At 46.2% G+C, this 15,231-nt stretch overlaps 1 protein-coding gene across 1 annotated transcript; it reads right to left on the bottom strand.

Moving 5' to 3' along the window:
* Nucleotides 1-713: 713 nt before the first annotated feature.
* Nucleotides 714-14,086, bottom strand: LOC311109297 (pleckstrin homology-like domain family B member 2; the record flags this gene model as incomplete). The annotated part of the gene is made up of 15 exons (XM_084152128.1): nucleotides 714-3,340; nucleotides 3,446-3,531; nucleotides 3,648-3,867; nucleotides 4,067-4,213; nucleotides 4,291-4,381; nucleotides 6,504-6,657; nucleotides 7,609-7,711; nucleotides 7,801-7,944; nucleotides 9,816-9,905; nucleotides 10,025-10,135; nucleotides 10,220-10,375; nucleotides 11,974-12,111; nucleotides 12,233-12,370; nucleotides 13,536-13,907; nucleotides 14,075-14,086. 15 exons carry the CDS (start codon nucleotides 14,084-14,086, stop codon nucleotides 3,200-3,202), a joined length of 2,103 nt encoding a protein of 700 aa, XP_084008254.1. The 3' UTR covers nucleotides 714-3,199.
* Between the last annotated feature and the right edge of the window lie 1,145 nt (nucleotides 14,087-15,231).

Below are 15,231 nucleotides of genomic sequence, written 5' to 3'. Positions count from 1 at the left end.
AATTATGGGAATCTGTACATTTCTTCTGTATGTCAGGGGTAGTGGTGGTCTGACCGGTCGTCAGTTTGTGAGTTGTCTCTGTAGCTTCAGTCCCTTGGCTCTCAATCTGAACTTCTCTCACCTTGCTCTCTCCCCCTTCACTGTGACCCTGTTGAGTGATGTCATCCTGTCTGACCCCTCCACTCTCTCCCTGACTCCATGCTCCAGACAGACAGAATACAGCACCCCTCATTCTGAAATGATACATCTTTTAGAAGTGATGTATTCTATAGGCAACAATCCCCTTCCTTATATACATGTACAAGTTAGGGAAACACTGCATGAGAATTTAACATATGTTTCTGACAGAAAAACAAGAACATCAAGAACTCGCTGATTGAACAGAAAACCGTGCCAATGATGTCATAGCAGGTCTCTTGTATCTGATGTTCTTTAAGACCGTGGGAGAAGTGAACCTGTACTTTGGTTGAAGGTCTCTTCTTATGTAACCCCTGTGTGTATACAATGTGCCAAGAGGACTGAGAGCCAGTCTGAATACAGGACCAGATCCCCCTCTAGTGGTTCTGATACAACACTGCTGGTTCTGATCACATGGAGTTTCCCAATGATGTTTAGCATAACCATAATCTTTACGTGGATCATTGACCCTTCCATCAAATCAATGCCTCACGAAAACATGCTCTCTTTTCAAGAAAAATGACCAAACACATTTTCAAGGGACAATATGTTCTTGCTTTAATATATGTTCTTATTTTTTTCTGTATGCAGAAATAAAGATACATTCATTGATAATCAATAGCATAAATACAGTATGATGATAAAATACATGATAACATGATAGAAAATAGCCATAACCAAAAAAAAAGAGTGAATGGTTAAAAAGCACATTAATGCCCGATAATGAATCAAACCCCTGGCTAGCCCAACCCCGGATACGTCATACAGATCTGAAAGGATACAGTAGAAACAATGGGCAGGGTGGAATTTAGTAATTTAAGTAAGCATTTCACTGTTAGTCTTCACCTGTTGTTTATGAAACATGTGACGAATAAAAAAAGAAATATGCTGAACACTTGTTGGCTGCTTTTCCTTCACTCTGCGGTCCGACTCATCCCAAACCATCTCAATTGGGTTGAGGTCAGGGGATTGTGGAGGCCAGGTCATCTGATGCAGCACTCCATCACTTACCTTCTTGGTAAAATAGCCCTTACACAGCCTGTTGAAAAACAAATGATAGTCCCACTAAGCCCAAACCAGATGGGATGGCGTATCGCTGTAGAATGTTGTGGTAGCCATGCCGGTTAAGTGCGTCTTGAATTCTAAATAAATCACAGACAGTGTCACCAGCAAAGCACCCCCACACCATAACACCTCCTCCTCCATGCTTTACGGTAGGATATACACATGCGGAGATCATCCGTTCACCCACACTGCGTCTCACAAAGACACGGCGGTTGGAATAAAAAATCTCCAATTTGGACTCCAGACCAAAGGACACATTTCCACCGGTCTAATGTCCATTGCTTGTGTTACTTGGCACAAGCAGGTCTCTTCTTTTTATTGGTGTCCTTTAGTAGTGGTTTATTCGCAGCAATTCGACCATGAAGGCCTGATTCAAACAGTCTCCTCTGAACAGTTGATGTTGAGATGTGTCTGTTACTTGAACTCTGTGAAGCATTTATTTGGGCTGCAATTTCTGAGGCTGGTAACTCTAATGAACTCTGGGTCTTCCATTCCTCTGGTGGTCCTCAAGAGAGCCAATTTCATCATAGCGCTTGATGGTTTTTGCGTCTGCACTTGAAGAAACTTTCAAAGTTCTTGAAATGTTCCATACTGACTGACTTTCATGTCTTAAAGTAATGATGGACTGTCGTTTCTCTTTGCTTATTTGAGCTGTTCTTGCCATAATATGGACTTGGTCTTTTACCAAATAGGGCTATCTTCTGTATACCCCCTCCCTACCTTGTCACAACACAACTGATTGGCTCAAACGCATTAAGAAGGAAAGAAATTCCACCAATTAACTTTTAAGAAGGTACACCTGTTAATTGAAATGCATTCCAGGTGACTACCTCATGAAGCTGGTTGAGAAAATGCCAAGACTGTGCAAAGCTGTCATTTAGGCAAAGGGTGGCTATTTTAAGAATCTCACATAAAATATATTTTGATTTGTTTAACACGTTTTTGGTTACTACATGATTCCATATGTGTTATGTCATAGTTTGATGTCTTCACTATTATTCTACAATGTAGAAAATAGTAAAAATAAAGAAAAACCCTGGAATGAGTAGGTGTGTCCAAACTTTTGACTGGTACTATATATGATGGTGGGAAGGAAAAGCATCATGACTGAGCACTAACATACAGTAAGCCTATATGCCAAGGCTGCTCAACATAAAACAAGGCAATTGATAAATACAACTCACAGCTAACATATAGCTATCTGGTTAGTGAATGATAACATAAGCAGCGAAAGCTCGACCAGCATGATTATAATCTGTGAGGGTTAACCTATGGGATGATATGATCCTGTACTTAATATACCACTGGCATGTATAAAGCTGCATCTCAATGACAACCTAATACCCAAGTAGCAGCCTTGGGTATTGTCTTTTACCACAGATGACTTGACCTTTGGTACACTGGAAGACACAATGGAGGACATTGGCCTCATGAGAAAAGATCCCATACAAAAAGATTAGCACCTCTGGGTTATGTGATCACAATGTAACACACACCCACACACACACACACACACACACACACACACACACACACACACACACGAGACCTGAGGTCTTTGGGGATGAGTAAATATCAGTAACTTGCCGCCTGACCAGGAAGTGAAATGACCGTTCTGTTTTGCTTGTCTACTAATGATGCATAAAAACACTGGCCAATCCCAGTGGAGCTCTCTACTGTGAGAGTTAAGGCACGCTGTTAGAGAACACGTCCTTGGACAGTTTTATAATAATCAAATACAGAAATAAGAACAACAGTCCATCTGTGTCACAGAGAGAGATCACAGAGAAGAGAGAGGAGCTCGTCCTGGCGCTGGAACCACACACTGGCTGTATCCCTCCACTCCGAAGCACCACTCTTTACACCATGAACTGAGTGTATCCCTCTGCTGGGGCCATATCACGCCTTCTACACCATGAACTGAGTGTATCCCTCTGACGCGGACAGATCAAGCCTCCTACACCATGAACTGGGTGTATCCCTCGGCCCCGGTGACGATGACATCCATCCAGATCCTCATGGCCTCAGGAGAGGGGGCCACCATGTAATAGACCCTGTCATGAGTCTTCACACTGAACGTCAGACACGGGTTAGGACTCTGGAGGGGGGAGAGAAAGAGGGGGAGAGGGATTAGATACAGGCTACAAGGATTCAGCATTTAAAAGAAGGATGTGTCACACACACACAAGAAAGGAGTAGGTACCTTGTGTGCGTTCTTTAAGTGGTCATAGTAAACTTCCTCTATTGCTTGGAAGTAGATGACCCCTTTCAGCTTGGCCTCATGCTTGTCTGCAGCAGAGACAAAACACACAAAAGTTAGAAACACACAAGCAGACCAGAAGACTCTGACTTTGTGTTGTGTGTGTTACTCACACTCCAGTCCATGGTCACTGTCCGGTCTTTACCTGAGAAGTAGGAGAGTGTTCGTCGGTTGCGGTCAAAGACAAACCAGCGTTTCTTCCAGGTCTTGATCTTTCCCCCCATCTTGACCAGGAATCCTCGGCACGTCTTCTCCGTGAGGGACAGGTGGAAACAGGTGTCAGCGCTGTGGCCCGCTGACTCTATATGGGCCCTCAGGTCAAAGTCATCCTTACGAACTGGCAGGTAGCGCGTCAGTGGACGGGACTGTGGGGACAGGGGTTAAAGGTTACTCTAGTGGTCACCAATCTTAGTCCTGGAGAGCTACTGTTTTGTATGAAGAAAAAAATAATTATGCACTCACTAACTGTAAGTCGCTCTGGATAAGAGCATCTGCTAAATGACTAAAATGTAAAATGAAAATGTATGCCTATTGTTTAGTTGTTTAGCCCTTTCTCTCTCTTACCTGTGCTCTCTGTTTCTCCCGTAGTTTCACCTCCCTGTCGATGAGTTTCTGTCGTCGGTTGGTCTCCTCCTGCAGTCGTTTCTCTAGATCCTCCCTCCTTCTCCTCTCTTCCTCCAGAGCCTGTTTGCGTGACTCCATTTCTTGCTCCTGCACCAGACACAACACACACATTACTTTAGATGTCAGTGTGTGTGTTTGTTTGTCTGTGCACGTGTGTATGTTACCTTGTGTTCTATGAGGCGATTCTTCTCTGCCTGAGCCTGTCTCAACAGACGCTCCATTTCCTCCAGTTTGGTCACGTTGGACGTACTGGCACTGCAACACAAACAGACATTCTACAGGCTGGGAATGATGCAGTACAGGACTTATTCTTCCCATGGAACACACATGGTCATTAAGACTGGGCCCTGCTGGAACATATTAGAACAAGCCTGGACGTGTGTGTGTGTGTGTGTGTGTGTGTGTCTCAGCACAGTCTGATGCTTTTCATTTCCACTTCAAAAGAAACACCTGGAATAAGTCTGTCTGACCGTCCCCTCTAACTCCTCTCTCCATCTCTTTTTAATCTCTACCATAATGCTTCATTCCTTTCTCTAACTCTCCCACTATCATTCTCTCAACTATCTTCCCTCCCATCTCTCTCTCTCTCCACCCCTTCCTCATCTCAATCTCCTCTCGACATCTCTTCTCTTACATTTTAATCATTTAGCAGACACTTTTTTTCCTCTCAGAAAGAGGCCTCTCCCTCACATAACTGACAACTAGTACACACACACACACACACACACGTCACTCCAGTGATGGCTTTACAGAGATGCAGTATTCCATATGGTGTTCCATTCCCGAGGCTACATGGATACTCCTTTGGGAATTATCCTGATTGGAGCACTGTGTGTGTGTGTGTGTGTGTGTGTGTGTGTTTGTGTGTGTGATTACAGTGCCATGCGGATCAGAGAGGTAATCCAACAGGAACGCAAGCCAGGAAATATAAGCAACCTGAAGCTCAGACCACCTTTCTATCCCCCTCTCTCTCTCTCTTCAATTGCTTTTGCATTCTCTTAAAATAATTCTCTCATATTTGCAAATACTTTTTTCCCCTCTCTCTTTCCCTCTCATTTCATTCCCCCTCAGTCCCATTAATCGAGGCAGTCACAGCTGGAGTACATATGACAACCGATCTCACTGTATCAACAAATGACAACATGACGGGCGGTTTTGGTTTTGACGGTCATAACAAGCGAGCATAACTCTCTCTTTTCATGTCCAGTTCAATCTACTTCTCTTCACCCCAACCCCCCCTCTTTCGTCCAGCCCCCAGGTAAATTGATATCCTGTCTGTTTCTCTGCGGATGTCACAACATCGATGAGATGAATGGTACACATTAATCCCAGTCTAAACAAGCCTTGCTTTACACACACACACGTACACCATTTTCCCGCTCTACCCCAGTCGCCTCCATATCTCTTCTATTTTTCCAACAGAAACATTATCTTTTTATCAAGTAATTCTTCCTTCATCTCCACATCCCCCTCTCCCAGCACATCTCCATCACTCTTTCTCTCCTCCAGAATCTCCCTCGCCTTCACTCCTGCTTACCTGCGTTGATGAGAGGGAACGGAGCTCATGGTCCAGTCAGATGCTCCAAGCTAGTCCAGTCCAATTTAACCCAAAAAGAACCAGCCAGAGCCAAGACCCACAGAAAACAGAATCTGTGCCGTGAGTTTACAGAACCAATCCAGTTTTACCTTCAGTCCAGTCCAATGCGAAATGAAACCACAGAACCTAATTGTGCTTTGCTGTGTCGATGAAAGCTCCACGGTGCACAGAACCAAGCAAGCAGCTCCAATGTCTTGACCACAGAAACCTGTGCTGTGCAGAAACAGACTAACCCATCTAAAACCTAGGGATGTAGAGCTGGACTGAACCCTCTTCAGACAGACAGAGAGAGACAGAGAGAGACAGACACAGAGAGAGAGAGATACAGAGGGAGAGGGAGATACAGAGAGAGAGATACAGAGACAGAGAGAGTGAGAGAGAGCGCTCTACATGCAGAACACATGATTTCACCCCAAAGGGGGGCTGAACCCCAAATCTACCTCCGCTCGATAGCTATCCCCGCTTGTAACCTGACTCCCCTAACCTCCAAATCCCTCCGAGGAGGGAGCCTAAATGGCGGGAGAGCTATGGGTCCGTTTGCAAACACACTTTTTACATTAGCTCTACACAAATGCACACAAACGTTTCAACATGCATGAACATTCATCTCACTCCCTTTCCCTCTCTCTCCCCCTCCATGTTTCACATTATAGAAAATGAAAAACTGACTTCATATGATCGGTATGCACATTCAGCCTCTGAACACACACACACACACACACACACACACACACACACACACACACACACACACACACACACACACACACAGCCATCTACCAGGAGACGTTGTCGGGGGAGCAGGCAGAGATGCTGGTCTCCATTGAGTCAGAGCTGTCCACGCTCATGGTGTCGTATGCCTGGCCGTTATCACGGTAACCGTAGGTGTCCAGGTACACGTTGGACTGGGAGGCGGCCCGAGAGCTCGGCTGACCTGGACCACAACAAGACCACACAGTCAGAGAGAGAGAAACCACTACCAAAGCACACAGGGTCAGAGAGCGAGAGAACAGAGACCAGAAAGAGAGGATAAAAAAAGATTTTAAAAAACAGAGCGCGAGAGAGAGAGAGAAAGCTGTGCATGTTTGATGTGTATTTGATGTGTGTAAACCATCGCGTTACCTGTCTGTGCCCCTCCCTGCACTGAGCCCTGTTCTCCATGACCACTCCCCACCTCAGGGACCACAGTCTGACCGTACGGTACAGAGCGATGGCCCTCCCTCTGATCACACTGACCAGCCACGGTTAAAACACAGCAAACTAAAGGTGCAAAAAAGTTACCACAACCAAAAGGTCCAAATAACAATGTCCAAAACCATATAGTCCAAAAATAATTGCCCAGCCACAACAAAATTAACAACCACAACCAGTGGACCTCCAACCTGACTGTCACTACGAAGGGAATAACGTATCACACTACAGTTGGGTACAGGAAAGACACACACACACAAAAACACAGGAAGCCTGATACCATCACCCAAAGAGGGTCAGAGACACACCCAGCCCAAGGGACATGCTTCAATCTCACCACAACACACACACACGCGCACACACACGTTATCCAATGGGTTACTAGGACCTATTCACGGATGCTTCACAACAGCAGAGAGCATTTCCTGCCTCTCCTCAACTATCTCCACAAACAAATAAACAAACCATGCTTCTATCCACCAATCACACACACACATCTGATGATACATCTTATGGGTTGAAACCTTTGCCTTATAAGGTAAGCTGTGTGACTAACTTATCCTGAGGGTCACTGGTGGCGTGACAGACAACTCTCCTAGACAAACTCCTCTTCCCTCCCCTCTCACTACTTCATTTTCACATGTATGATACATGTGTGAGGTGTAATGGGTGGCGGGTGTGTGTGTGTCCTCACCCTTGTGCAGGCGGCGTTTATCTGCGTCTCTACTGGAGGAGACAGACATGGCCCGGGGTAGAATACTGCCACAGCTAGAACTCTGGACCAGGGGCTGATGGGACTGTGGAGGACCAGAGAGAGAGATTAAAGGTGATTGATTGTGTGTGTGTGTGTGTGTGTGTGTGTGTGTGTGTGTGTGTGTGTGTGTACCTTGTTAGGCATGCTGCGTCCTAGTGTAGCACAGCTGAACTGAGGGGTGACAATGGACGTGGTCTTCTTCCTGGGTAATGTGTCACTCAGGTGGGCCCCACCTTCTTTCACTAACCTCTTTCTCTCCTCCAGCGAACGGAAGTGCTGAACACACACACAATAGTCAGAATCACACACACACACACACAACAGCACAAAACACAAAACACACAGCCTTTACCTGCCTATTGTGGCGGTGTTTTTTGACAGGCAGAGGAGGAGGAGAGTCAGGGAGGGGAGAGGGGTCACGATAGGTCACCATGTCCTCCGGCCAATGAACCGAGGGGGTTTTGGTGAGAGGGGGGCGGCGGGGCAATAGGGGTCGTGAGGAAGAGGAGGAGGAAGAAGGACAGTCGACAGGAGAGGAGGAGCGACAGAGCTTAAAGAAGAAGAGAGAGTACAGCGGACAACAGTTATCCTCCTCCACACAAGCAGCACACACTACCCTCACTCAGACACACACACACACACACACACACACACACACACCTACTGACCAACTGAATGCACTCAGACACACACACACAGGCCCCTTACACACACCTCGTCCTCCGCTGGTTTTGGGGCGCTGTCGTCACGGGAGGGGCTAGGCTCAGAATCAGGGGAGGGTTTGGCCAGAACAGGGGCAGGGGCGGGACTAGGGTTCCCCCCCAGCTGGGAGTAAAGTTCATTGATCTCACTGACTGTTACATAGCCCTGGAACATATCATGAGGGAAAATGTGGGAGAGAAGAAGTGGGTAGAGATGAAGAGGCGAGAGAGAGGCAGAAGCAATGGTGAAAGATAAGGGGAAAGAGGGGGAGATTAAAAGAGAGAGATTAAAGAAAGAGGGGGGTTGAGAGATAGAGAGAGGGAGAAAGAGAGAGAGGGAGATTCAGCCATGTTAAAACATGTTAGCTTGGTCAGTTACAAACTGCAGCATCAGAGACAGAGCTGTACTGTTATGCATGTTAAACATGTTCCATTAGTTTCACATAGACAATTAATTAAGAGAGAAGGTTAAAGATAAACAATAGGAACATCCTTAAAGGCCAATTTGTTACCAGTGCAATGTGTTATTATCACTGTATAAATGGAAGACAAGAGGAGGAGGTGTTTTTAAAATGGCCTGTAAAAAGTGCTTCTCAACCTCAAGATTCCTGGATCTACCAGAAACTGTCCATCACACAACACAACTCATTCCATTAGTTCTCATGTTATAGTTTTGAACCATAAAATCTTGGTCCCTTGTTCTAAAAAGGTTAAGAAACACTAGCTTAAAGTAACTGTCCAGTGAAACTCTCATTTTTTAAATTCAGTTAACGCATACCCAAATAGTGTTGTTGACTAGTCCTATGCTCGTATTTGTGGCCAAAGTATAAATTGGAGAAAAAAACACTTAAAAAACTCCACCTCAAACTTGTATCTCAAACAGACAGTTTAAAGAATGCTTGCAATTTCCTCAGAAGATGATGTCATCCTATCAGCAGTCTACCGGTATACACCCACACCATTCTGTTGTTAGGGTACGTCCACACCAATCCAACACCGAAAAGCTTATTTTTAACATACTCAATTACCATTTTTGGTAATTAATTGTAACTATTTGTCATTAATTATAGGTAATATTTAATAGAAATCTGGAAACACTGGAAAGTTACTTTAAATGACTAGGGATGATGGAGAGAGAGAGAGGTGGGGGCAGGGATGAGAGATAGATGGAGGGAGGACATAGTACCTCAGCGCTCTTTATGGAAAGAGAGGAAAGGAGGGAGGAGAGGACCAGCAGGTCAGCAGGAAGGATAAGAGAAGAAAGAGAGGAAGAGGCGTGGTCACGGGACTGGTCGCTAGGAGATCGACACACGTCAGCCAGCAACGCCGTATCCTAGGAAACACGAAAGGAGGAAAGGAGAGGAAGATATGAGAGGAGGAAGACAGTGAGACGAGGGGGACCATGGGTGGGAATGGAGATGGTTGCTAGGCAAAAGTCAAACATACCTCCTTGAGACTGATAGGGCTGAGAGGGAAGCCCTGCCCACCTGTGAGGTCAGCATACATCCTTTCCAGAGAGGCAAGGTTATCTTTCTCCTGAGAGAGAGAGAGAGAGAGAGACTTTAATAGCAATTAGGACTGAAATCAATCGACTGTCGCAAAACACACACACACACACACTCACAAACATAAACACACACACTGTGCATACATACCCTCTGCAGCATCATCTGCAGGTTGGTCCTCTCCTTCAGGAAGCTGTCCTTCTCTCGCTGAGCCTGCTGGGTAATCTGGCCCGCCTGCTTTTTTAGGGCCACCAGCCTCTCCTTGGAACACACACAGTTGAACACACACAGTTGAACACACACACACACACAAAACACACACGTACTCTAACACACACAGCGTACCTTGCGTGTGACGGAGCTGCGTTGGTAGTCAGCGATCTCTCTGAGGAGGTGCTGTGTGTTTGTCTCCTCCTCCTCATCATGACGACTCTCTCTCTCCAGCTGCTGAAACTCCAGGTCCTCAAAACGCTTCGTCTCAGCCTCCAGTACCTCAGAGTCCTGACACACACGCACGTTTTTCTCAGATTGTGTTGTAACATTTTGGCTGTCCGCAAGTGTTCAATGTTTAATCACTATTTTCTGCATGAGGGAGAGAGCATTCAGTCACACACGCACAAACAAACACACACACACACACCCATACCAAGGCATGCTCTTGCCAAACATACCATACAACCATGCTTCCTCATCAAAAAACAGCTACTACCCCAATGAGCAGGCTGAGAGTGTGGCGCTTTCTGAAGGACATGATGTGACATACTGAAACTGACAGACAGGAGGAGAGGTAAGGAGGAAGAGCGAGACAGGAAGAGAGACCCTCCTGCAGACAAATGATAGGGGGAAGGAGGAAGAGGAGTGAACAGGTGGGGAAGGTGTGTGTCACAGGAAGTGGTTTATTTTAGCAGGAAGTGTGTGTGTGTACTGACCCTGGCGAGCTGCTCCTGTAGGGGCTCCTTCATGGCCTCAGGACAGCAGTGGAGCTGGGAGCGCAGCTCACACACACTCTGAGACAGCTGCTCTACCCTATCCCTCTCAGCCTGCAGCGACACACACACCTGGCACACACACACACACACACAACAAGCATACGCGCAAGCACATACACACATACATGGACACACACACACACAGACGGATGGACGACAAGCATACAAGCACGCTCACACACACACGTGCATATGTACGCAGAGGTACACACACACACACACAGGAATGACAAGCAGACACAGGACAGAGAGGGAGAGAGGATGGTAGCGTTAGTGAGAGTAGGGAGGCAGTTAGTTACTACAGTGTTACAGTGGTCAGGAAAGCAGAATGAACTAGAGGGCAGGGAGGGGGGAGGACTGACACAGCGGTGGGTTGGGGATGATGAGAGTTATTGTGAGAGGGAAAGGGGTCTTCCACACAGACCACCAATAGTCCAAGACGTTCAAGCTGCCCAGACACAGCAGAAACTGGCTAACTGACTAGAAACAGTATGTGTGAAACTAGACAACTTTATTTTTTTCTTTCTCTCAACTGGTCCTTATCTGTCTTCCTTTCATCAGATCTGCAATCACCAAAATTGTTAAGGGGAAGAGTCTCTCTCTCTCTCTAATGGAACTCTCCGGAAGCAGGCCTGAACACGACCCAGAGGAGAACAGGGTGCCAACACACAGACATACTTCCTCCTATCCATCCAACCCCACTTCATTCCCCTACCCCACTTCATTCCCCTGTAATCAATCTTTTAGTAGAACCTCACTATAACACACACACTCCCCCTGTGTGTGTGATAGGCTAGGGTAGTGACCGCTATACCCGGTTGTGTATTAACGGCTGTATATTTGGACCGGAGACAGCATGACAAGGATTTACACATACCAAGTCAGCTAGTCACATGTCAATCAATGTATCGTTGGGTGTGGCTACAGAATACATACTGCAGCATGCTCACATTACATTTGCACACAGTGCTTATGACACCACATACTCTCACAAACTCCATGTAGCAGCACAAACGCACACACAAACATTTTTATTCTCACTCATTCTCTCTCCCTCCCTCATGTTGAGTTGATCCCAGTTGACCCCGTGTTATTACACAGTGGTATTACCGGAGTCTTCTGGTTCTGTGCCTGTTGTTCCATGTCGGACATCTTGGTGTTGAGTGTCTCCAGAGCATCTCTCTCCTGCTGCAGGGCTGCTAGCTCCGCCTGCTGCTCCGCCTCCACCAGGGCGCGCTCCACCTCCACCTGGATGGAGAGAAAGAGGGAGTTAGGCTTTATCTATCTCTACCTCTTTTACCTCCTTCTCCCTCCCTACATCTCCCTCCCCCTCTCCCATCTCCCTCCCCCCCTCCCTGCCTTCCTCTACCTCTCTGAGAGACTCGTCCATCTGGTTGTCCAGTTCTTTGATCTTCTGTTCTAGCTCCTCCATGTTGTTCAGCACCTGGATCCTCTCCTCCTCCACACGGGTCACTTCCTGCCTCCGCTGGCCCTCCTCCACCGGCGCCTAAAGATGACAACACACTCTCACAATGGAATCTATGCTATGTTCTTTATTCACTGGTCCTGGAGAGCTACAGGGAGTGAGTGTGTTTCCAGCCAAGAACTAACCAACCCAATTCCGTTTATCTACATCTTGATGATTAGTTGAATCATGTGTGTTAGTGCAGGGCTGGAACAAAAGCTACAGGTCGTCCAGAATGAGGGGTGAAAAACACTATGGTTTATAGAAAAGTTCTAGGTGTTAACATGATAGCTAAATCCAACCAATTAAGCTATCTATAGAGTAACTTTATGTTCTTCAATTACTCACCAGAAACTATGCAGCTGTTCATACTGATTTTGCTATCCACACACACACACACACACACACACACACACACACACACACACACGCCAGCTGCCCACCTTAGATTGCTATCCTTAGCACTCTCTAATCTAATAACCAGACTGTAAATATCTCATGTGTTTGACCTCCTCTAACAGCAACCCAGCTTTACAGTATCCAGCCCTCCGGGTTCTCACACAGTTAAATAGAAGACTAATTCACCACAGCAAACAACCCTGACCTCTAAAACAATAGGTCGCTGTGGAGGTTTAAGAAGAGAATACATTTTTGAGAGTAGGGAAAATACAGTATGTGGACCTTAAATGGTAAAGTAAGTCAGATTTCAGAGGAGTTTCCACATCAGAACTAAGGAATGTACAAGGAGGGGTTGAAACATGGCCAGGGCTAGTGTGTGTTTTCTTCTGTTTACAGTGAGAGGGGAGCTCTCTTTCTCTCTACCTCTCGCTCTACCACTCTCCTCTCTCTCCTTTAACTCTCATTTAGTCATGAGAAGCTACATTGAGCTGCATAAAGCTTCATAGGCTGTTATTAAGCTTGATTAGGCCTGTGTAAGGATTGCCTGACCAGAGGTCTCGTTAACAGGTTGCCAGGTGATAAACACTCTGCCTCCTGTCAATCATTTAACAAGGCTTAATTAAGCTTTACTCAGAGGAAGGACAGCAGTAGCACCGTATGTATCTCTGTGTGTGTGTATGTGAGAGAGACACAGGGAGGTTGGCTGAAAGAAGTACAGGAGAAAGGGAACAAGAGATCAAATAAAAAAGGGGAGAAAGAGAGAGAGAGAGAAAGTAAAAGAGAGAGAGAGAAAGTGAAGAACTCTCACCTGATTGGTCCTCGGCAGGCGCACGGTGGGCGAGGTGGCAGAGCTTCGTAGACTGATGGCCGGCGATTCCGCCCGGTTGTCACGGTGGCCGCTGCTCCGTCGCTGTCGGACCGGACGCTCCTCGTCGTTACCGTAGTAACCGTTCTCCGAGTCGCTACCGGCCCCATTTCCGTTAACGGTTGAGTCGGAGAAGACGGATTCTGACTCATCGTCGTCAGAGACCTGGAGTTTCTCTAGTTCCCGGTTGATCTTCTGAAGGTCGGCTAGACCAGCACTGGTACCGACACTAGAACCAACACCCCTCTCCTTGTCCTGCTCCGATCGACCCAGCTCTGAACACAGAGACAGAATGGTTTCCAGCCGCTGGCGTTCCTACAACACACACACACACAGTTAGAAGCCCATACAAATACGTACTTAGAGTTACACACACAGACACACTTTGAAATATATGTACAGAGACACACACACACAGCAAAGAAAGCAAAAACATGTATGCTTATCTATGTCCAACTGAGAGCCAAATACACAGATATTACCTGTGGAAGCATGGCTGCCGTTAGGAGCATTACTCCTCACACACTCACAGATCTTCATAGAGGAAACAGAATTTTCTCATAGCCCTTATATTTCCCTCATAGAGAATAACAACAGCCCACAATAACACAAACTAAACCTATAGCTAACTAACTAACTAACTAACTACTAATTTACTAACTAACTACTAGCGCTGTGCTACTGAACTAGCTATAGAAATGCACTAAGACAGTGGGCTGCTATCTGCAATGCACTGCTGCAGGTGAGAGAAACTAGAAACCACATCGCCCCGAGAACTGAGTGACTGCTATCAGATACAGTGAGAGCGAGAGCGGAAGAGAGGGTGAGAGAGCATGCGTGTGTGTGAGTGTGAGAGAGAAGAGGTGGCAGGAGGCTTTCCTGTGAATGTTATTGGCTCTGAATCAGAATCTCCAACCGGAAAAGCCCAACATACTACATACAACTTTGGAAATATATCCCAAACACGCACGCACACAGGAGAGAGACTAGAAATACATCCCACATGCATACACACCTACACACACACACAAACAGAGGCCAATACTAAACAACAGTCAGTCAACAAGTAGCAGAGTAAAGCAATACTCTGTCAATTTGACACCTGATTCAGTCCTAATGGAGACAAACCCCTGTAGACCTGCTACACAAAAGGAGGTGAAGGAGTACCGTTAATAACAGCAACTGGCTCTGGGTGTAACCTGATCTGATCACAAACAGCCCTGGCACCCACAGGAGAGGAGAGGATATACTGATATAGAAATATGGAAATGTAATCCTTCCTCTCCTCTCACCATCCCTTTCTCCTGATCTACACCCTCTCACTCTTTCTCCCCATCTTGCCCTCCCTCCCTCCCTCCCTCCCTCCCTCCCATCCCCATTCACAATCTCCCCCTCTGCCCTCCTCCATTTTCTCTCTCCCCCTTCCCTGTCTCTTCCCACCCCTCTCAATTCAATTTAAGGGCTTTATTGGCATGGGAAACATATGTTTACATTGCCAAAGCAAGTGAAATAGATAATAAACAAAAGTGATGTTTAGTTTTTTTACAGTAAACATTACACTCAAAAAGTTCCAAAAGAATAAAGACATTTCAAATGTCATATTATGTGCAAATAGTTAAAGTACAAAAGGGAAATCTCT

Source organism: Coregonus lavaretus (assembly GCF_964263955.1).
Source record: "Coregonus lavaretus genome assembly, chromosome: 34".
Taxonomy (NCBI): Eukaryota; Metazoa; Chordata; class Actinopteri; order Salmoniformes; family Salmonidae; genus Coregonus; species Coregonus lavaretus.
This window is presented reverse-complemented; position numbering and strand designations above follow the sequence as displayed.